Source organism: Canis lupus, chromosome 7 (assembly GCF_011100685.1).
Source record: "Canis lupus familiaris isolate Mischka breed German Shepherd chromosome 7, alternate assembly UU_Cfam_GSD_1.0, whole genome shotgun sequence".
Classification (NCBI taxonomy): domain Eukaryota; kingdom Metazoa; phylum Chordata; class Mammalia; order Carnivora; family Canidae; genus Canis; species Canis lupus.
Window position 1 is genome coordinate 37,328,958 of NC_049228.1, and position 23,349 is coordinate 37,352,306.

Genomic DNA, 23,349 nt, shown 5'->3' on the forward strand with positions numbered 1-23,349 from the left:
AGGTTTACCTTCCATATGCCTTAAAAAGAAAAAAAAAAATTCCAAGAGAATAAGCAAAGAGGAAGACCTGGGATTCAGAAACAATGTTTCCAGCACAGAACCAGAGGGAATTCCAGGGATCACGGAAGGGAACTCCAAGGATCACGGGAAGGGAATTCTAGGACAAGCCCCGTGTAACTGGCCTAGAGAGCAGCTCCGGTTAGGAGCTCAAGAAGGTATCTTGTGTGGTTTTTTTAAGATTTTTTTTTTTTTTTTTTACTTTTTAAAGTAAACTCTACACTCAATGTGGGGCTCAAACTCAAAACCCTGAGATCAAGAGTCACATGCTCCACTGACTGAGCCAGCCAGCTGCCCAAAAAAGGATATATTTTAAAACTGATGGTATAGGGATCCCTGGGTGGCGCAGCAGTTTGGCGCCTGCCTTTGGCCCAGGGCGCGATCCTGGAGACCTGGGATCGAATCCCATGTTGGGCTCCCGGTGCATGGAGCCTGCTTCTCCCTCTGCCTGTATCTGTTGATACATAGGATATACTTGTATATCTGTCAGAGTCTAGAGATATGTAGGCAAGGATTTTTTTTTTTTTACATTTTATTTATTTATTTATCTATCTATCTATCTATCTATTTATTTATTTATTTATTTATTTATTTATTTATTTATTTATTTGATGGAAAGTGAGCACAAGTAGAGGGAGTGTCAGGCAGAGGGGCAGACTTCCTGCTGAGCAAGGAGCCTGATTCAGGGCTCCATCCCAGGACCCTGTAGGGATCATGGCCTGAGCCAAAGGCAGACACCTGAGCCACCCAGGCGCCCCAGCAAGAATTTTTATTACATGAAGGAATGAGGCAGTTACCAAGAGTACACAAAATAAGTGGAAAAGAGAAAGGAAAATATATCCTACTACACCGTGTGAGTCAGTCGTGAATACTACTTATAAACCCATAGCAAGGTAAATGTGAATATCGATTTGCCCCAGAATTGTGTTGAATTCTAGTGAGAAGCTAGAGAAGGGGAAATAATATACCACTGGGGGAAAGGAATAGAAAGAACCGAGAGAACTAATCCTCTTCTTCCCCAGTAGGTAGTTTTTAAAACTGAAAAAATCAGCAACAGCATAAATGTTATCTGTTGGTAAATGGAGGGTAAATATGAAAGGAATTATAGAAAGCCAGTAAAGTTCAAAAAACCATCTTTCAACCTTTGAAAAAATTACTTGTTCCATGAATAATGAAGAACTCTGCATTCATATTCGTGTTCTGAACAGTGTTAATTTCTATATGTAAAGGGTTATTTAATATATAATATTAGAGTATTTCCTCTCTCTAAGGACCCCATTAATCCAGCAGATGCAATTTCCACTGGAGAGGTTTCAAATTTTGTTGTGTCACACGTATTATTCACATCTGTCCCTTGCCCTTTCCTCCTGTGCAAAGTGTTGTTTTGAACCTTAAACAACTTGTTTTTCTTCGTCTTCAGAGAGTGAAAGTTGTCTTGGCACGGCGCCAGGGGGAGAAAGCCAGCGTCATCAAGAGCAAACCAGGGAGAGGAGTAGCCCCTGCTGTCCTCACATGGACAGGCTGGCGGATCCCCCGCGCCTGCCTGTAACTTCAGGGAAGGACCACGGGGGGGAGGAGCCGCTCTGCAGCGCCGAGGCCCCGCGGGAGCTGCCCGCCCAGCCCTGGGACGCCTGCGAGGATGACAGCCGCCTGCAGCTGCCTCTCCCGGGGCCCAGCGGAGATGTGGCCACAATAGGCCTGGCTGCAGACCCTGCCGTGGCGCTCCCCAGCGAGTCTATGAGAGAGCCTCTCATCTCCCCCGGCTCTGACCTCATAGCACCTGCGCTGATCTCCGAGGGAAGATATTCACAGACTCACAGAAAGGGACTCCGTTTACCACTTAAGGATGCTTCGGAGGCGTTGCCCACGGACCGACTGGAACATAGGGAATTCAATGAGCTGCAGCAACCCGATCTCCCAGACAGCAATGGAAAATCACCGCTGGGGCCGCCTGACCCCCAGCGCTCTGAGAGCGCACTTGGTGAGGGTAATAAGGTGTCTGTCTTAAGTGCAGCTCCTCCAGGGGTGTGTATGGCCCCGGAGGAGGTGGTGGATGAGGACGATCGAGTCAGCAGAGAGACTGAAGACTATTTGAACAGCCTTTTAGAAGGTTGCTTAAAAGACACCGAGGACTCCCTGTCCTGTGAAGAGAACCAAGAGGAAGACTCGGACCTCCTTCCAGATCTTTCTCCTGAAGAAGCCTCCTACAGTCTGCAGGAGGATCTGCCTTCCGACGACAGCTCTCTTTCTCTTGATGACCTCGCAAAAAGGATAGAGATTGCAGAGGTAAGTTTGGGATTTAATAGAAGAGCAATTAAAAGCAAAAGGAAATTTAAAAAACACCTCTGCTAAATAGTGCCTTGGTTTTGTACATTTTCCCTGGTTTCCAACATGACAGGGAAATCTACCTAACATAAACTTTTAATAATTAGTAATTTTATTTTGTATATGGATTGAATAAGATGACTTTTTATCATGATGTTTAAACCTCAGGAACTTTTATTGCATGCCTCCAGGGAAAGTTAGTGTTAGCAACACTGTTTCTTATTCTGCTGTCACTTTGACAGTTCTGGCAATTATGATCAAGGCAAGATTACTTACATTCTTGTAAGAAAATCTCATTTTTCCCCCACATACATCTAGAAGTTAAAACACATACTCACTATTTTTTATGATTATTATTATATTTTTTAATTCTTTAAAAAATTACAACAGAACAAAGGAAACGTTTTATTATTTTTTTAAGGTTTTATTTATTTATTCATGACAAAGAGAGAGAGAGAGAGGCAGAGGGAGAAGCAGGCTCCACGCAGGGAACCCAACGTGGGACTCGATCCCGGGTCTCCAGGATCACACCCCGGGCCAAATGTGGCACTAAACCGCTGGGCCACCGGGGCTGCCCACGTTTTAAAATACAAAGAGAAACTGGGTGGATTTTCAAGCCATTAACTTATATGTTGTAAGTCTTCTCTTTCTTGTAGTATTAATTTATAAGCTGTAGTTTGATCAGATTTCATACTTACTGCTTCACTAAGACAAATTTTATACATAATATAAAGTTTCTCCAAATAGTAAGGAAGCTGGTCAAAACAAAACATATCATGGTAGACAGGATCAAAATGATCAGTCTTCTTTGTTTGATAATACAATTTTTTTAAGTTAAGAGGGAAAAAGGGGGTGCCTGGGCAGCTCAGTCAATGAAGCGTCTGCCCTTGACTCAGGTCCTGAGAGAGGGTCTGAGATCTCAGGGTCCTGAGATCGAGCCCCCATCAGACTCCTTGCTCTGTGGAGAGCCTGCTTCTCCTTCTCCCTCTGCCCTTTCCCCTGTTTGTGTGCTCTCTCTCAAATAAACAAAATAGAAATCTTTAAAAAATAATAATAATATAGTTAAGGGGGAAAAATCCATATGCAAACTAGCCCCAGTGGAAGGTGGCTTTGTTCAGTGGAAAGAACAGTCTTACACAGTCTAAAGTCACATACAGACCCACCCACTAGCAACCCTGCAGAGTTCCTGCTAACCTCTCCATGTATGTTTCCTCCCCTGAAAATTAGGATACCAACTACTCTTCCTGTTTTTCATCTTCTAGGTTTTTCCAAGTAAGCTTTTAAGTCCCATTTATAGCCATTGTTTTCTCTTTCTGCATCATCATTGGAGGGAAAAAAAACAAACTTTAAGTAGAAACTGAAAAAGCAACAGAGCCAGAATGGACAGCAGAGTACCCAGGAAAGCAGCGCCCTGCAGGAGCTTGCTCAGATCCTCAGCTGTCAGGCCACTGGCTTGCTGCATTGCCACTTCTAGTCAGCTCCCCAGCAGCTAGTCCTAATTTGTTCTTGACTAAGTTAGATAAAATAATAAAGCACTTGATCTATTATTCATTCGTTTATTTTAACTAGATCTTTTTATTACCATTTGCAAGTCAGTCCTCTATAAACTATGATTTTTTTTTCTTCCTAATTTCCTCTTGAAATTGTTTCATAGTACTTAATGAGTGCAGAGTTTCTGTTTGGGTTGATGAAAATTTTAGAAATAGATACTAGTAGTGGTGGCACAACATCGTAAATATAATTAATACACTGAATTGTTAAGACTGCAATTTTATATTAGACATACCTTACCACAATTTTTTCTTAAAGTTAAAAAAAATTAAATAGAGGGGTGCCTGGCTGGCTCAGTCAGTGGAGCATGCAACTCTTGATCTCGGGGTCGTGAGTTCGAGCCCAACATTGGGTGTACAAATTATATAAATATAAAATCTTCAAAAAAATAGTGTTTTCATTAAAATAAAATAAATAAATAAAGCCAGTAGTAAAATACTGGACCCAGTATTCCTTCCCTTGTTCATTTTCACCAGGCTTCTGATACAGGGAACTATCAAAACGGAAGTCACACCTATATTCAAATCTAGCTGTAATACCAGTTTCCCCTTCCCTGACCACTGCTTTTCACACCAATGATCCAGTTGACCCTGTGGAGAAAAGACAGAAGGTCTAGTTTTAGATTTTTAGGTACAAATGGTGAAGGGTCAGAGCGCTCCTGATGGGTCTCCTACTTTACCTGTAGTCAGGGTTTGCTATTGAACTACAGCCACGTGGAGTGTTCTTCCTTCAGCTCATAACGTCAGTTTTTCCTACAGATAACACCTCACAGGGGTAGAAACTATTTTTTTTAAGATTTTATTTATGAGAGAGAGAGAGAGAGAGAGAGAGAGAGAGAAGCAGAGACACAGGCAGAGGGAGAAGCAGGCTCCATGCAGGGAGCCCAATATGGCACTTGATCCCAGAACTCCAGGATCACGCCCTGGACTGAAGGCAGGTGCTCAACTGCTGAGCCATCCAGGCGTCCCAGGGGTAGAAATGATTTACGTTTTAAACTTGTCTTTCCTGTGAAGTTCTCTTCTGTAAGTGCTGCTTCCCTTTCCTAAAATTCTATTGATCTGTTAAGCTGTGCTATTTTAAGAACCCCAAAAGCTGCATATGATTAACAAAACTAATTTGTATTCCTGTGATAATGGTGAACAGATTGTTTCTGAATATTTCCTCTTCATTCTGAGGAATATGCTTCAATAAATTCTGCCTCACCCTGACAGGAAAAGAGTTTTAAAGTTTCAAAACTAAAAAATCACTAGTGCAGGATGCTTGGGTGGCTCAGTGATTGAGCATCTGCCTTTGGCTCAGAGCATGATTCCAAGGTCCCAAGATTGAGTCCCGCATCAGGCTCCCCAGAGGGAGCCTGCTTCTCCCTCTGCCTGTGTCTCCGCCTCTCTCTCTGTCTCTCATGAATAAATAAATAAAATCTTTAAAATAAAATTAAAATTAAAAATCACTAATGCTTACAATTTCCTTACTACCTTAAGAGTGAAGTTTTGGCCTAAATAAAATGTCCAGGCAATACTGGGTTTGCTTGTAAATGCAAACTTCTTTCTTTCTTTCTTTCTTTTTTTTTTTTTAATTTTATTAATTTATTTGAGAAAGCGCATGAGCTGGGGTGAAGGGCATGGAAACCGAGACGGAGAAGCAGACTCCATTGAGCAGGGAGCCTAACTTGGGGCTGGATCCCAGGACCCTGGGAACATCATCTGAGCCGAAGGCAGATGCTTTTCCAACCAACTGAGCCACCCAGGCACCCTGCAAACTTTTTAATCCAAACACTGTTGTATGTTCTCAGCAGCATCCTACTAAGGCTCTCTGTTCCATCAAGTGCTGAGGATACAGTGAGGATTCAGATGAACTTCTGATTTCATCTATTGGGGCCTCACTTGGGTAATTTTCCTGGACTTGTTTTTAAAATATTTTTCATGCTTCCATACTTTGGTGAATAGAAGATACAGAGCATAATGTCTTAATAACCAAATATTTGCACACAGTATGTTCATGCCCTCTGGAGCCACAGAGGCTGCTAGGTCTACTCTCTTCCAGATTGCTGTGCTGCCCTAGTGAGTCCTCCAGTCTCTCTTCCAAACCCACCCTTGCTTCAATGTGAGTGACTCTGCCCCTAAGCAATTTCCTCACTGGTCCTCACTCTGCCAACCTCTGTGGTTATGGTGGAATGGTCACAATGAAAGTCACTGCCACATTTTCCCCATTTGTTGGTCTCCCTGCTTTCATTCTCTTGGCATTGCTCAACTGTGGATGCGGTGCTGCTTGGCTTTGACAACCACCACCAGCCCATTGGGAGCGTTTGCTGTTGTCTTTTAAGCAATCAGGGGCACCTGGGTGGTTCAGTGGTTGAGCGTCTGCCTTTGGCTCAGGGTGTGATCCTGGGGTCCTGGGATCGAGTCCGCATCAGGCTCCCCCACAAGGAGTCTGCCTCTCCCTCTGCCTATGTCTCTGCCTCTCTCTGTGTGTCTCTCATGAATAAATAAATAAAATCTTTTAAAAAAAAATTAGGGACGCCTGGGTGGCTCAGCAGTTGAGCACCTGTCTTTGGCCCAGGGCCTGATCCTGGAGACCCGGGATTGAGTCCCACATTGGGCTCCCTGCATGGAGCCTGCTTCTCTCTCTGCTTCTCTCTTTGCCTATGTCTCTGCCTCTCTCTCTCTGTGTCTCTCATGAATAAATAAAATCTTTATTAAAAAAATTAGGCTCACATCAAATGAAATAATTTATGCAGAATCTCATGGAGAATGAAAACTGTTTACACTAATTTAATTCCAGGATGTAGAGGCATGTGTAAATGAAACTTTTCTGGTTTTTTTTTTTAAGATTCTATTTATTTATTCATAGAGAGGCAGAGAGAGAGAGAGAGGCAGAGACACAGGCAGAGGGAGAAGCAGGCTCCATGCAGAGAGCCCGACGTGGGACTCGATCCAGGGTCTCCAGGATCACGCCCTGGGCTGCAGGTGGCACTAAACCGCTGCGCCCCCAGGGCTGCCCTTTTCTGGGTTTTAGAAGCAGTTTTAAATCCAGAACAACTTTTCTAGGTAAAATGATAGCTTAGTATCTGAAGCACCGATGTTCTTTCCTATGTAAAAAAAGAGCATGACACCCTCTCACTGGAAGTATAACTGGCACTGTTTTAATTTCTTTAAAAGGTTTTATTTGAGAAAAAGAACACAAGTGGAGCAGAGGCAGAAGCAGACTCCCCACTAAACAGGGAGCCCGACATGGGGCCCAATCTCAGGACCCCAGGATAATGACTCGTGCTGAAGGCAAACACCCAACCAACTGAGCCACCCAGGCTCCCCAACTGGTGCTATTTTTAAAAGCATCAAAAACATTTATGCTCATTTCATAGATATTTAACATAAGTTCATCACATGTACAGTGTCAGCAAGGTAGAGATTCACTCTTTTGGGGTCCCTCCTCAGTAATTTTTATGTGACTTCTGTATGTACAATGATTACAGATGCAGTGGCTAAAAATTCAGATAGGGACACTCCATATATAAAGCCTGCATTCCCAACAGGTGTCCAAATCCAAGTGTTATCTGTTGGCTGAATTTCACTATCCCAGTTTTGGGGAAAAGATGAAATTTTATTACAATACCCATGAAATTCTGACATTATTTTAATGTCAAAACCCAAACTGCCTCTACCCAAGGAGCCTGGTAATGCCAATAAATCACTGACTTGCTTGGTTCTGGAACCTGGGAGGGTTGTGTTACCTTCTTTTAAAACCCTTCAGCTGTTACAGGGCATCTGGGTGACTCAGTGGGTTGAGCAGCTGACTCTTGACTTGGGCTGAGGTCATGATTTCAGGGTTGTGGGATTGAGCCTCCCCATAGGCTCCACACAAAGTGGAGAGTCTGCTTGTCCCTCATTCTCTCTGCTCCTCCCCCTGCTTCTGCTCTCTATCTCTAAAATAAAGAAATAAAATCTAAAAAAACAAACAAAAACAAAACACTACCAGTTCTTCAGCTTTACCTAGCATCAAACCTGACACAAGAAATGAGTTATTCAAATTCAAGATGGTGTCATGATCCAACCCCATACTGCTAATAAAAGTCCACTCTGGGATCCCTGGGTGGCTCACAGCGGTTTAGCGCCTGCCTTCGGCCCAGGGCGTGATCCTGGAGACCCAGGATCGAGTCCTGCATCAGGCTTCCTGCATGGAGCCTGCTTCTCCCTCTGCCTGTGTCTCTGCCTCTTTCTTTCTTTCTCTTTCTTTCTTTCTTTCTTTCTTTCTTTCTTTCTTTCTTTCTTTCTTTCTTCTTTCTTTCTTTCTTTCTTTCTTTCTTTCTTTCTTTCTCTTTCTTTCTTTCTTTCTTTCTTTCTTTCTTTCTCTCTCTCTCTTTGTGTCTCTCATGAATAAATAAATAAATATTTAAAAACAATAAAATAAAAGTCCACTCAGCTTGTAGTAGGTTGTTCCATAAGGGAGTGGGGGTGAGGGAATTGTTTTGTTTTCTGAGTAACATTGAATATTGGGTAAATTTCATGAAAATTAATCTGTCTTTTCATATTGAAAAGAATCATAGTATATAATTTAAGAGATCCCCTTCGTGAGCACATTTTAGCAGCATGATACACCATATGGAGATAAACCATTCATTTTTCCTCATTAATATATACGTGTGTAATCTGTTTGCAGGGACTGACATGGTATGTTCAGAAAACTATAATAAATGTTTCAGATTGCAATTGATACTTGTCTTTAAAAATGATGTTATAATCATTTTTAAAAGTTTTTAATACGGGGTGCCTAGAGGCTCAATCCATGAAGCGTCTGCCTTCAGCTCAGGTCATGATGCCAGGGTCCTGGGATTTAGCCCAGCTTTGGGCTCCCTGCTCAGCAGAGAGTCTGCTTCTCCCTCTGCCTCTGCCCCTCCATGCTGCTTGAGCACACATTTTTTCTCTCTCAAATAATAAAATCTTTTTTAAAAAAAATACATTTTTGTATTTTCTACAAAGCTAACACATTATTGCCAATAATGGTCGCCTACACAGAAGGCTTTTGTTTTGTTTTTAAACCGAGTTTACTTAGAAAAATAAATAACCTTTGAAAACATATTTAGTTTTGGTTATGTTAAGGGGTAAAATCTATGTTATCCAAATAAGTATAAGCTAGGTGCTGTCTGCAGGTAAACTGCTCATCTGTGTATTCATTTTACCTTTGGCATATTTGTTGAGTACCTACTATATACTCTAGAAACTGAGGACACACCAGCGAGCACAGGTCAGGTCCCTGCTCTTGTGAAGCTTACTCTCTAGATGGAGAGACACATAATAAATAAGTTCACATAAAAATAAACAATATAGAGGCACCCCGGGGGTCTCGGTGGGTTAAGTGTGGGACTCGATCTCAGCTCAGGTCTTGATCTCAGGTTTGTGAGTTCAACCGCCACACTGATCAAGCGGGAGGGAGGCACTGGGAGAGCTGGCGCCGCTGGGGCACAGTGAACAGGGGAGGCGGGCAGGCTGCGCGGCCGGTTCCTGAAGGGCCTCTGGACCAGGGTAGGGAACTGGAGTCAAATTCAGTGGGTGGCGGAAAGCCGAGGTTTTGAGCAGGACCTGTGACCAGATCTGCTTTCTGGCTGCACTGCGGAGAGCCGGAGGCACAGGAGGCAGAGCCAAAGCACGGAGACCCATCAGGTTATGGCCGCAGGCAAGGTGTGGTGGGAGGCTGGGCCAAGGCAAGGAGACCGATCAGGTTTTGGCCACGGTTCAGGTGAGAAGTCCTGAAGAGTGGGCTGCAGCAGCCGTGGTGAGGATGCCCTTTGAGCGAGGACTGACGGGACTGGCTGATGGGTTAGAGTCAGGCTGTGACTGAAGCAGCAGCCCTGAGAGCAGGAAAATCAAATGTTCTGTTCTGGAATCTACCTATTATATTTTATTTATTTATTTGAGAGAGAGAGATCTCGAGCACAGAGAAAGAGGGAGAAACACACACACACATACACACACACCCCAGGAAGCCCAACCTGGGGCTCCATCCAGGACCCCAGGATTATGACCTGAGCCACCCAGGCGCCCCTGGAGTCTACCTATTTAAACAATGGGAGTTAAAAAGTAGAGTGGTTCTTAACATTCTTATTTCTTTTCCTACTTTATACTTATTAAATGGTTAAGCAAACAAAAGCAAATTACAAAAACATGAAGTGGTGCCTAATCTAGAAATTTAGATAATAAAATAATCTGGAGGCGCATGGATGGCTCAGTTGATGAAGCATCCACCTTCTGCTCAGGTCATGATCCCCAGGTCCTGAGATCGAGCCCCGAGTTGGGCTGCTTGCTATGCGGGGGAGTCTTCTCCCTCTACCTCCCTGTTTGTGCTCGCACGCTCTCTCTCTCTCTCTCTCTCTCTCCCCCCCCATTCATTCTCTCTCAAATAAATAAATAAAATCTTTTTTCAACCTATTTTTATTTAAAAAAAAGCAAAGCCTCTTTCCTTTTTAAACTCCTCTTTTAAAAGTCCAGCATTGAGCAGCCCCGGTGGCGCAGCGGTTTGGCGCCGCCTGCAGCCCAGGGTGTGATCCTGGAGACTTGGGATCGAGTCCTGCATCGGGCTCCCTGCATGGAGCCTGCTTCTCCCTCTGCCTGTGTCTCTGCCTCTCTCTCTGTGTGTATGTGTCACTCATGAATAAATAAATAAAATCTTTAAAAATAAAAGTCCAGCATTGATGTACTCCATCATTTGTTTTTTCCTCTTTTTTGCTCTCTCCCTATTGCACTAAGATGCAGCACTGCGGGGCCAGAGGTCACCACTGCTTTCCTTCTGAAAGATGCCTTTCCTCCTCTAGCTGCCTCCTCTTGCTCCTGCTGTGACTGATAATATTAATTTACTGTATGAGAAGCCATGACATTAATCTACTTGCAGAGTAATTGAATGACACAGAAGCTCTTTCCTCTACCCATCTCCTCCCCCATGTTGCTAGATCAGTGGATTTAGCCATTAGTTTAAGTATCTCTTAAATGGGGTGATGTGTAAGGTAAGGATTTGTCACAAGAGGTAGCAAGTACTTTGGAAACACAAAAGAAACTGCTTGGGTTTATTTGAAAATTCTGTTCATCTCACTTTCACTGCAATATGTAACAGGCAACACTAAGCAGAATTTTAATAGTCCTAGAGAATAAGTTCTCTTCACGTAAAGAAAATGGCAAAAGGTTTAACAAACTTGTATCCAAACCCTATGGGGAGCAGGCGCAACAAATGTAAGCAGGTTACGTGAGCTGCCTAAGCTTGGCTCTTCTGTAAAATGGGACTGCTGATGCCTGTGTGATAGAGTTGTAAAGATTGTGGCATGTCGTGTAAATGTGTACTGATTCACTAAATTGTACTTCTTACTCTGGAGCCCAAATCTAAGGGAGCTGGCAGGGAGCATCTCTTGTTCCTTCAGTGAACAGGGATGGTAAATTTGACACGTTCTTCTTTTGGGAAACCACAGGCAAGTAAGCCATAGAATATACGAGTATGATTTGTGAATGTCAATTCTCAGGTCATTGAGAAACCAAGCGTGGGTTCCTGTTCAAAATTTACCAGCCCTGAACTTCAGAATTGAGCAGGCTTCTGTCACTAGAAGAGTATTATGTGGTATCTGCTTTCTCCTTTAATTTTTTTTGCGGAAGCAGTTCTAACAGCAAGGCCCTCTCAGTGGGATCCTTGTCAGTTAGGATTCACTGTGCCAAGCAAAACTTTGTTTTTTTATGAGTAGTTAATTCTTAAAACACTATTTAAGATGTCATTGATATTTGAGGGGACACGCAGAGGAACTCTTTCCTTGCAAATGTATGGGACTAAGCTAGATGGATATTTTGTTTTGCTTTTGTTTTTAATTCTGTGCTAATTCATGGAGTACCACCAGTGACAATTACATTAATTACAGTTTAGGCGTTCTTTTTGTTCTCAGTGGAAGGGCTGTTATACTTTGTTTGGATAGGAAAGAAACTTGGTAATTGAAGTGGGAAACTAAGGTTTTTAAAAGCTTTATTTTTTTACTTAAAAATTAGCCTTTTAATGTTGACATTATGGTAAAAGAGGGGAAAAAGGCATTGAAACTTTTTTTTACAATAGTTTGGAGAATATGTGTCCATAATCATCATCTCTACCTATGTAGAAGCACTTGGCAGTCTTTTGAGTGAGACCTCAAACTAAGACCCTGACCTTGCTTGGGCTTACTTGCCTTTGTACCATAGAATCAAGGAAAACTCTGCAAGTTGTTTCTTAAATGTTTATGTTTGACTGCCTTGGTGTGGTAGGTGGAATTTCTGTTCTGGGGATGGGTTCTAAGACCCCTGCCCAAAACTCCTGCCAATACAGGAAGGACGGCATCCATTTGCCTTCTAAGAGTTGCCCCCTTGGCATTCATCTCCCATGCCTAAAATTGGTCCCACCATACCTTGTATAAGGTGTGGTTAGATTTCTAGACAAGAATTAAGGGTTGATTGAGGAAGGGTGTCAAAATAGAATGTTGGCCCATCTCACACAACTGTGTCTTTCATTTTGTTGCAAATTGTTCCACCTTTGGCCATTAGAAGCACCTTCAGGTTGGCTTCTGTGTTGTTCTGACAAACTCCATTCTTTATAGCATACTTCCTCATATTCTGGTGCTACAAACTGTTCCATGTTTATGGAGGATTTTTCCTGCTCTGGCCCTTAAGGCAGGGGCCTACCAGGCTGGTGTGCTACCACTGGCTGCTACATCTCAGAAGCACATCTCTGTCTTTCAGATGACTTCAGAGTTTCTCGCTTGGTCCTTCAATATACTTTTATTCACATTCACTGTCTTTTATTTTATTTTATTTATTTTATTTAATTTAATTTATTCATTTTTAAGATTCCATCCATCTATTCATGAGAGACGCAGAGAGAGGCAGAGACATAGGTAGAGGGAGAAGCAGGCTCCCTGTGGGGAGCCCGATATGGGACTCCATCCCAGGACTCCGAGATCACAACCTGAACCAAAGGCAGATGCTCAACCAGTGAGCCACCCAGGTGCCCCTGTCTTTTTATTTATGATTTGAGTCTGTTTCTTGAATTTACAGATTGAAAATTTGTATCCCAAAGATATGAAAGTAACAGTAACGCCACCCTGGGGCTCATCCTCACAATTATTCTTTTTTTTTTTTTTTTTAATTTTTTTTATTTATCTATGATAGTCACAGAGAAAGAGAGAGGCAGAGACACAGGCAGAAGGAGAAGCAGGCTCCATGCACTGGGAGCCTGACGTGGGATTCGATCCAGGGTCTCCAGGATCGCGCCCTGGGCCAAAGTCAGGCGCCAAACCGCTGCGCCACCCAGGGATCCCCCTCACAATTATTCTTAATAGGACTGTTTTTTCCTTAGTAGTTAAAGCAACTTGAAAACACTTATGATAGGTGAATTCGCTGTGGGTAAATGTAGGACTTTATTTTATGGAGAAAAATAGTGAATCAGTCTATGATAATTCCACCCCCTTTTTTTTTTTTTACATTTACTAAAAATAAAGAGAATATCAGTGATACATTGTTAGTAGTAATATAGCCACTAAAAGTCATTTCTGTTTTTCATCTCTTCCTCTTCAGAAACTTACGAGGACTTTTTTCCTCTCTTTTTTTCAGTGTGGTACTTGTAAAATCAGTTTTCTCAGTCATAGAAAGGAGCTCTTAAATGCTATATGAGGGAGTGTTTAATGTTGCTTTCTAAAGAAACATTTGAAAGGCTATTCCCTTGCATATTTGTACGTTCCATTTTAATGTCACTAAAGTGCTTTAGTTTTCTCAGAAGAAGGACATCATTTGAAATACACATTTCCTATAAAAAGAATAAATTGCTGGCATTGATTTTTTTTTTTTTGAGATAATGGTTTCTATAGACCCATGTTCAGGAAAGCCTAGTAGAAGATTATATTGAGTCATTTGGCCCTAAAAGCTTTGAGTTCTAAAAAGAACTAATAGGATCAATAATATTTATACATAGCACATTATCAGAGATGACTGGCTGGAGCTGGAAATTATATTAAGTATTTTATGCCATTGATCAGAGAAATGACATTACAGGCAGCCCTCAGCTTCCAGTGACCTGCTCCCAGCAAGTCACTGACATCTGCAATGTTATGCCCACAATGCCCACCTGTGTCATCACCTGCAGCTTGTCCACACAGGCCAACTCACAAGCTAACTTCTCTGAATCAACCTGCTGCTTAGGGAGGGGCTTTTGTTTCCTAGTCTGTCTCTACCAACTGATCCCCTTCTCCATACACCGTGGAGTCTCTAAACTCCTAAATGGCAAGGGTTTTTGTTTTTGTCTTTATTCCTAAATAAGCCGTGGGGTGGAGGCAGGAGAGGAGTCTCTGGGGAAAACCAGGAGGCATCACAGAAAGGGGTAGAGGTGGGGGACAAATGTTAGCTAACTCTTTCTACGAAGGGCCAAATAGTAAACATTTTAGACTTTAGGGTCTGCTGGAGCCTCCTATCGGCTGTTGTAGCAGCCCCACACGGTGTGTGGATGAGTTGGCTTGGCTGTGTTGCCAGTAAATGTTATTTATAAAAAGAAGGCAGAGGGCCTTTGGCCTACTGCCCATAGTTTGCCAACCTCTGCGTATTACAAGGTTAACATATCCCTAGGAAACTGGCTCTGAGATATTCCAGAAGAGAAGTCCTTAAAATATTTGAGCAGTAGAGAATAATTTAATAAATACATAGTTTCTCGGAGGAACTGAGCTTAGCACCCATTTTGATGTTAAAAGTTGGCATCCAGGGGCATCTGGCTGGCTGAGTCAGTAGAGCATGCAACTCTCGATCTCAGATTCATGAGTTCATAGTATCAAGTAGATTTTGAGTCTCACACATTCATTTCTTAAAAATTGCTAGAAAAAGAAGTGGTGGATCATCAGCCTCTGTTATAAAGCAAAAGCCAGCACTCATAATTAGCAGAGAGGGGCTGTGAGTGGCCATTTTATAGCCCTCCTATGGGGGAAGTGGAGCCCAGAGCAGGGTGGGTACAGAAAGCCTGGTGTCCAGTCCCTGCACGCTGCATCAGAGCACCTGGGCCTGGGGTTGGCTCAGGGCTGTGTGAGAGTGGCTAGAATTTCAGATGTGTGTGTATTTGGCAGTCACCTGCATAAAATGAAATATTATCTTGTTATAATGATTCTGATGATTCACTATGATGTTTTTTCTGTAGGAGGTAGATAAACCTAACAGAAATTGTAACAGAAATGCAAGTGCCTGTTGAATAGAACTGAATAAAACATTCCTTGTGAATTATCTTGGACAGGTTGTCCCTACTGAAGGATTGGTCTCTATATTGAAGAAGAGGAATGAGAGTGGAGGAGACCATCCTGCCCAGATGCAGCAGAAACCATCGAAGCGAAGAGTAAGGTTCCAGGAGATCGATGATGACTTAGATCAAGGTAAAGCACCCTGGGGCCCTGTGTAGCATGGAGCTGCTTCTCGGGGTCGGCTGAGAGTGGGTGTGGACCTGGAAAGATATCTGGTAATGGAGTTTGTAAAAGAACATGTGTGCTCACTTGCTTTATATTCCACAAAGAAATACATAGAATCAAATGATCATCAGCTCTTCCATTATTCCTGAGCATTTTGTTCAAATAAATGAGCAGGTTGTAAAATTCAACTCCTGGCCTCCCTGTCTCACAGATGGTGTGCTGGAAGCTCATTTCAATGTCCTGTTAAATACTTTTTTTTTTTTTTTAAGTGAGCCTGCTACCTTTTTTTTTTTTTTAAGATTTTATTTATTTATGAGAGAGAGAGAGACAGAGAGAGAGAGAGAGGCAGAGGGAGAAGCAGGCTCCATGCAGGAAGCCCGATGTGGGACTCGATTCCAGGTCTCCAGGATCAGGCCCTGGGCTGAAGGTGGCGCTAAACCGCTGAGCCACCTGGGCTGCCCCTGGTTTTTTGTTTTTTGTTTTTTGTTTTTTTTTAAGTGACATTTAATACTCCTTTGTAAGTCTGAGAAGTATTTATGGATTACAAGGATATTTTCTGTGGTGATTTCTTCCTGACTCTACAGAAGGTGGCTCTCCAGAGCAGCACTGTGACACTGTTACTCATGTTTGGCACTCCCCTTCTAGGCCTGTCTGCATTGGTTGCTAGGTTTACTGAAGGCCTAGGTCACTAAGGGTGAGAGGAAATACAGCCAAGAGCTTTTTGACGTGTTTCTCAAGTTTGTAAAACAGCTGCATTGTTAAAATAACAGTGTAAACGTGGCTCTGCTTTCTAAAGTGATAGCAGTAGAGGTTTCTAAATTTTTATAGTAGAAAGTTTCTAATTTAGAGTAATAAAGGAGCCTTGGGAATAATCTATTCCCATCCCTCCTTTTACCTCTGCATCTTGCAGACTTTCCCAGACTTCTCCAGAGAGTGCGCTCCATTCTCTGCACAATGGCACTGAATCCTTGCTTCCCAGAGGAGCCCCGGAGTTACAAATGACGTTCCTACATACTTAGTAGCCATCACGTCTTTGACGAGGTCACTTAGTGTATGTTCTGCAGCCACTTGGGCCTCTCAGCCTCCAGATTGGCTGAACAGCTCTAAACAGTATCAGCACCTGTTGATAAAACAAGATAAATTTTTTAAAATAAAGTGTTTAAATGTTAACATATAAATATATGATTATGAAGAAAAATGTGGAAAGCTACATGCACTAGATTGTTAACATAGATGAGGGAGTGGGAGTGCATAATGCCAAAAAACAGAAAAGAGGGTCAAAAAAAACTGAACTGACCAAAAAAAAACAAAAAAAACCCAGAGATATATTAATGACATTATATTCATTTGTAGAAAAATATATTTGCACATATAAATTATTAAACCTATTGACTATTACAATTTATTAAACTATAAATTTGTAAATCACAGAACAATACAATTACATAATCCTATTTACCTAAGAATCCTGAAACCTGTGTCTCTGATCTGGAAGGATATGCACTAGATTTGAGTGTTTGCTTCTGGGGTGGGAGGGGAATATGCTTTAGTAGGAGAAAAACAGAGAATCCCTTAGATTCTTAGATGTTTTTGCTTTTGAATTTTTATTTTTTTTTAATTTTTTAAAATTTTTTAAGATTTTATTTATTTATTCATGGAGACACACAGAGAGAGAGAGAGAGAGAGAGAGAGAGGCAGAGACCACAGGCAGAGGGAGAAGCAGGCCCCATGTAGGGAACCTGATGCGGGACTCGATCCTGGGACTCCAGGATCACGCCCTGGGCCGAAGACAGACACTAAACTGCTAAGCCACCGAGGGATCCCCGCGTTTGAACTTTTACAGAAAAAATATGTTCACTTATTACTGGAAAATCTTCCAAATAAAGTCCATTTTGTTTATATTACATTTTGTAAAATGTGGGGATTTTAACATAAAAGTAATAAATGCTAATCATGGAAAACTCATGGAGTAATGCGGCACCTGGGTGGTCCAGTCTGACTCTTGGTTTTGGCTCAGGTCATGATCTCGGAGTCACAGGGCCCAGCCCCATATCAGGCTCCATGCTCAGTGGGAAATCTGCTTGAAATTCTCTCTTTCCCTCTCTCTCTGCCCCTCTACCCCACCTTGGACATGTGTGCTCTTTTTCTTTGTCTTTTAAAAATAAATAAAATCTAAAAAATACCCCACAAACTCATGCAGTAATGAAGTAAAACAGTATCAAGTCTAACAACCTTCCCTTGAGGGTTTCCCCCAAGTACTAATTAAAGTTTCCCCCAAGTACTAATTGAAGTTACCATCTTTTCAAGACACATTGTGTGTATATGTGCGCACATGTGCATATACACACTGACACATATGGCTTTTGTTTTAATACAGATGGGTTCGTTATATATTGTTAGGTCACTTCTTTTTCATTTAACCATCAATCTTGGATATCTTCCTATAAGAGAATACATTAAATTTTCTTCATTCTATTAAATAATTACATGTTATTTCATAACACGATTGTCCCACAATTATTTAACTGTTCCATTGTAACTGGAATAACTGAGTTATTCTTGACTTTTTGTTCTAACAAACTTTGCCACAGTGAACGTGCCCATAAATACACTAGTATGCATTGTGCAAATATATAGGCTGATTCCTGGGAGTGAATTTGTTGGACTAAGTGATAGGGTCCAGCTGCCCTGAGGTGGTCCTGGTTTACACCGGTCATCCCAGCTTTGTTCCCCATCTCTCTCGTTTTCAAACATGTCCTGGTCAGGAGGATAGATAAATTTAAAGTTTTAATAGATACTGCCAAATCACCTTCCAAGAAGGTTCTGGTACATTCTCATCATGCTGATCATAAAACTTTTTAGTCTTTTTCCAAATTTGAAATGTTTTTCTTAATTATGAATGATCATTGAGACTTTCCAACCAAAGAATAGCTATCTTCTATCTATCTACAGAGAGCTGATACATTTTTATTAAAAACAGACCTGCCTGTTATTAAGAAAAATCACTGAACTAGCGAAAACATTTCTGTTCCACTAAAGGATAAGAGTAAAATTGAGTAGGGGAGTAGGGACACCTCGGGGCTCAGTTGGGTAAGTGTCTGCCTTTGGCTCAGGTGATGATCTCAGGGTCCTGAGATGGAGTCGCCTGTGGCAACTACTAGGTGCCACTCATGCAGTCGTCAGGTACACTAGCTTTCCATCAGCAACCCCAGCCACTGGAGGACTCTGGTTAACTAGAAACATCTACTTCCTGTGGTCAGTGAGAAGACAGCAGATGCCAGGATTTCCATTTTTGCCTCAACTTAACCTTTCTCTGTTCTCATGTTTGCAGATGAAGTTGGAGGTGGTTCCTGTATTTTACTGGTCTTGCTGTGCATAGTGACGGTGTTCCTCAGTATTGGGGGAACTGCATTGTACTGCACTTTCGGTGACATGGAGTCCCCCATGTGTACAGACTTTGCAGACAACGTGGACTTCTATTACACCAAGTTACTGCAGGGAATGGCAGAACTGAAACACTGGATCTACCTCTCCTAGCAGCACGCAAGAGGCACAGACATGCTGGCAGTGAAAAAGAGTGAAACTTTCCAAACAGCTTTTATTTCAGGAGTTCTGTAACATGCGTCCCTCCCCCAGTGAGGAGCCCTGACCATCCAGAAATGGCAGCTTTAAATGGTAATCCTGAGGAGCTCTTAGAGTAATCCACATACTGAGGCAGATATCCGTTTGAGCATCGTGGATGGGAGGAATGGTCTTTGGAGGGCACGTCCCCTGCTCTGTGCTGCTTCCTAGTGTAGTGAGCTAAGCTGAGCAGAGTTCAAGGGCACTGTTGCAGCCGCATCATTTTTAGCTGCCTTGTCAAGCTAATAGTTAAAGGACACTTGGTTTACATTTGTTAGTCCAAAGACATTGCTTCCAGCCATCATGCAATAAGTTTGTGTATGATCAAAAGGAGTTACCTTACAGTTTCATTGTCTTTTTTTTTCTTTTTTTTTTTTTTTTTTTTTAGTTAACCTTGGGAGCTATGTAATTTAGGCTTTTTTTGTGCATTATTTCCAGATTCCATTTTCCATTTGTGAAATGATTGTGTGTGTGCACACACATGAGCGTGTGTGCACACACACATGCATGCATGTCTGTTTCAAATGGTTATCATAAGCAGATACCCGACACAGAATAACAAAGATGATCTTTATTTGAACCTGACTGTAGATGTGCAGGCACAAATAGAAGGCTTAACTGTGGAACAGATGAATGGTAGAAATCTTGGCCCTGAAATCAGACAGTGTGATAGATATGTGACAATTAATTTGATTAACTTGACAGAAATTAATCACAGGCCTAGAAGTAAAGAGCTTCCTCTCAGTCTCAGCACGCCACTTCATTGTGGATACAGTGCTTCCTGGGGTATGATGAATGCTGGACTCACTTCTCAGGACATGAACACCTATTTATTATGCTTTGAAAATATAAGAACCAGAATACAAAGATAAGATGTTAGTTCCTGCTCTAAATGTTTTAATTCTGGTCTTATGTAAAATAAACTCCTACTTTCACAAATGCAATTAAATCACAATATATAATTCAGTATTAACAAATCACGTGTTCAGATGTTTGAATGTGCATTCATATCATGGGTTTGATTTAGACCTCTTATGGGGTCATGAAGCTAAAATTCAATCAATCATATCTTAAATAGATAAGTGTCAGATTTTTGTTTAAATGTGTCAGTTCAGTGGCATTTCCTTTTCTAAGGTACAGTCTAACATTTAGAAAGCCTTGCTTTGGCTTTTTATAGCATAGGCAGCATTTTAACAGAAACAGGACACATGAATTCTAGTTTTTTAGCAGATGATCATCGTTTTGTATTTTTTGTTTAGATCATTTGAAAGAAAAAGGGAGAAATTACTTTCTAGTTGTTACTGGCAGGTACAGTAGCTCCCTGTGTGTTTCTGCTTATTTATTTCGATCATGTGAATTTTAAAGGGCTTTTTATATAAGTTGGAAGTGTGTTGTTGAGCATGCATTCGGTTATCCCGATGCTACATATTTAATTGCTCTGTACTTAGTGTTTTGATTTTCTATAATTTCAGTTCGGTATATTTTTAGGCTTGTTAATTTTTGAATTGATGTTTTATTTTCACTTATAACACTGTTTGACTTATCTCTTTCATGTCACCATAAACTGTAATATTTTCAAGAATTATAGATCAAAGATATTTATTTAGAAGTGTACAAGATACTGAAATTTAGATTCCTTATACTTAAGGCTGATTTTATTAGAGGATTATTTTAATGTTCTATAATAAATTTTAAGAATTTGTATTCAGATTGTATGTAAAATATGTAAAAAGGTGATGGTACTATCTTATGTGGTTCTATAAAAGACATTCACAAAGTCTGCTGTGAGGGGTATCCCCATCATAGATGAACCTTTTCTGTTTAACCCTCGTGATTTCTAGTTACGGGAATTTGGTGGTGGTGATTTCTGCCAATTTTATGTCAAGATAAATCAGAATTTCCCTCCTGTTCACCTCCTTTAGGTCACTGTCAAAGTCCTAAATAATCTATAGTGTCATATTTGTCTAAAGGCTGCCAGGGCCACTGCCTCTGAAACCGAAGCTCTCACCCCAAGGCATAAGGACTGAGATCTCCTACCTGGTTCTCTGGGCCCAGCTGAGTATCAGAGAGGCCATGTGTGTACTCACCACTTTCCGGGGAGGGCAAGGTGAGCTCAGGAGCTAATTGATATCTTGACTTAAAATAAGCATGAAATGTCAACTAGAAAAATTAGGGCAACTTTAAAAAAATGTAATAGTCATTTATTGCATGAATTGGATTAATTCCATCTGGTGATAAAAAAGAAAATTGTTATCTCATGCATAAAAAATTCATTCCAGTTTTACTACGATGTAACCTTTTTCTGCCATTTGAAAGTACTGACAACTATTTGTAACTAATCTTCCTTAAAAACTGTATTTGAGGGTAACAGATCAAGCTTGTAATTTAAAATTACACCAACAAGTGTCTCGGAGAGTTTATTTGAACCCTGGGGTGCTGAGAAAAGCCTTAAAGGGACAGTAAAATGCTTTGAGAAGTTGGTCTGGCCCCACATGGGCATCTATTTTGGGAAGTCTAAGAGATCCCTACACAAAAGGTCTTCTGGTTCTAAAACATGTCCTTATCTGCCTGACCCAGTAACTGAAATTTACTCTAAAAACTCATTCCTTCTGATTTAAAAATGACAAGTGTGAATTGGGGCCTGCTGGGGTGGCAGGGTGCAGAAGGAGTAGGAATTGAGATATAAAAGCAGGAAGGTGGAAAAAGAACAAAGACAGCCTTTGGCCACTCACCTGCTTTGCTGAGGCTGGTTTTGTGGCATTTACCCTCAGTTTTTGCCTTCCCAGTAAAGGGATCTGTATAATTTCCTTTGATTTCCATGGGTTTAAATAATATTAATGCACCCTTGTACACTTCGTGTGCACTGTATATAGTTTTCACATTTACTCATTTGATGCTTCCATTAGTAACCACACATCTCTAAGCACAGGTTTGTATCTCCCAAATCCAGCCTGCTTTCCATTGTCATGTTGCCTCCACCCCCAAAAAGAATGAAAGTGATCTAGGGTTGACGGCATAAATTCTAGTGCCATCTGCTGCTTTAATGACCTCAGAGATCAACATTTATTGAGCCTTATGTACTAGCCCTGTGAAAGATACAGGAAGCTAAAAATTTCCAAGGATTCGAGGACAATTTAAATCTTTCTGGGTTTAGGGTGCTGAAATAAAAGGTATTTCTTCTCCCTGGTTCAAACAAGAGCAACTCCTAAACTCAAATTTTTGCCTATTGCCCGGACATGAGTGCAGATCCATGAGCAGTGTCAATCACATCAATCACCAGTGTGGAAACTCGACAAATGTGTGTGTGCCTGTAGTGTGCCTAGAGCTGAGCTGGCTGCTGGAGCTCCAGAAACGAGAAATCCTATTAGCTTAAAATGAGTGTCTGATGAGGCACATGCATTTGTGAAGGAGGAATCAAAATGAGGAAATTGAGACTCATGCTCCCCATGGGAATAGAAACTTGAGTTCATTCTTTCCTACCAGGTGTCATGCACTATAAGGAATAAAATTCTAGGGGCGCCTGGGTGGCTCAGGTGGTTAAGTATCTGCCTTCAGCTCAGGTCATGATCCCAGGGTCCTGGGATCAAGCCCTGTGTCGGGCTCCCTGCTCAGTGGGGAGTCTGCTTCTCCGTCTCCCTTTGCCGCTTCCCCTGCTCATGCTCACATGTGCACAGACACACTCTCTCTCAAATAAATAAATAAAATTATTTTTTAAAAAAGTAAATCTAGGCTTCTTGCATAACAGCGTGATAGGAATGTTTTCTCATAACCTAAGTTGTACTTACTACTTTTCACTTCCATTTGTGGCATTAATAGCTGGTGGGCTTTCCAGCAGTGGAAAGCTTCAGTAAGAGCCTTCTTCAAAATTGAAAGCCTCAATAGCCCCAAATAGCACAAGTGAAAACCACAAAATTCCAGGTCCAGATGCTTCCTTAGTAAATTCTATCATTTAAGTGAGAAATCCTATCCATCCTACAAAATACCTCAAAAATGAGAGTGTACTTGCCAGTTTGTTTCAAGGGACCAGTATTAACTCTGAAACCAAAACCAAACAAGACAATAAGAAAAGATACCTAAAGACCAATATCACTCATGACTTAGCCTAACAAATATAGTAGATCCAATCTAACAATATACACACAAGGTAATACAGTATCATGACCAATTGAGATGAATCCCAGGAGTAAGTATAATATTTTCACATTCAAAAATCACTCAATATAATTCACCATTTTAATAAGAAAACCATATTACCATACCAATAAATGCATACAATTCATACACCATTCATGATAAAAACTCTGATCAAAGTAGGACTTCCTTAACTTGATCAAGGGCATTTCTGAAAAACTTGCAGCTAATATTAAATA

General features: G+C 41.3%; 1 protein-coding gene and 1 long non-coding RNA gene across 6 annotated transcripts in view; one reads left to right on the forward strand and one right to left on the reverse strand.

Moving 5' to 3' along the window:
- CNST (consortin, connexin sorting protein) overlaps positions 1-21,384 on the forward strand; it is a 122,416-nt gene extending 101,032 nt beyond the window's left edge. For all 4 annotated transcript variants that reach the window (XM_038542776.1, XM_038542778.1, XM_038542779.1 and 1 more), the window contains 3 exons: positions 1,478-2,343; positions 15,190-15,325; positions 18,690-21,384. In XM_038542776.1, the coding sequence (XP_038398704.1) occupies positions 1,478-2,343; positions 15,190-15,325; positions 18,690-18,895 (1,208 nt within the window). In that variant the 3' untranslated portion in view covers positions 18,896-21,384. The remainder of the gene's footprint in view (positions 1-1,477; positions 2,344-15,189; positions 15,326-18,689) is intronic.
- Positions 2,144-23,349, reverse strand: part of LOC102152520 — a 28,802-nt gene continuing 7,596 nt past the window's right edge. For both annotated transcript variants that reach the window (XR_005362255.1, XR_005362254.1), the window contains 3 exons: positions 16,254-16,478; positions 4,473-4,523; positions 2,144-2,316 (listed from right to left, as the gene is read on the reverse strand). This is a non-coding gene — a long non-coding RNA (uncharacterized LOC102152520). The remainder of the gene's footprint in view (positions 2,317-4,472; positions 4,524-16,253; positions 16,479-23,349) is intronic.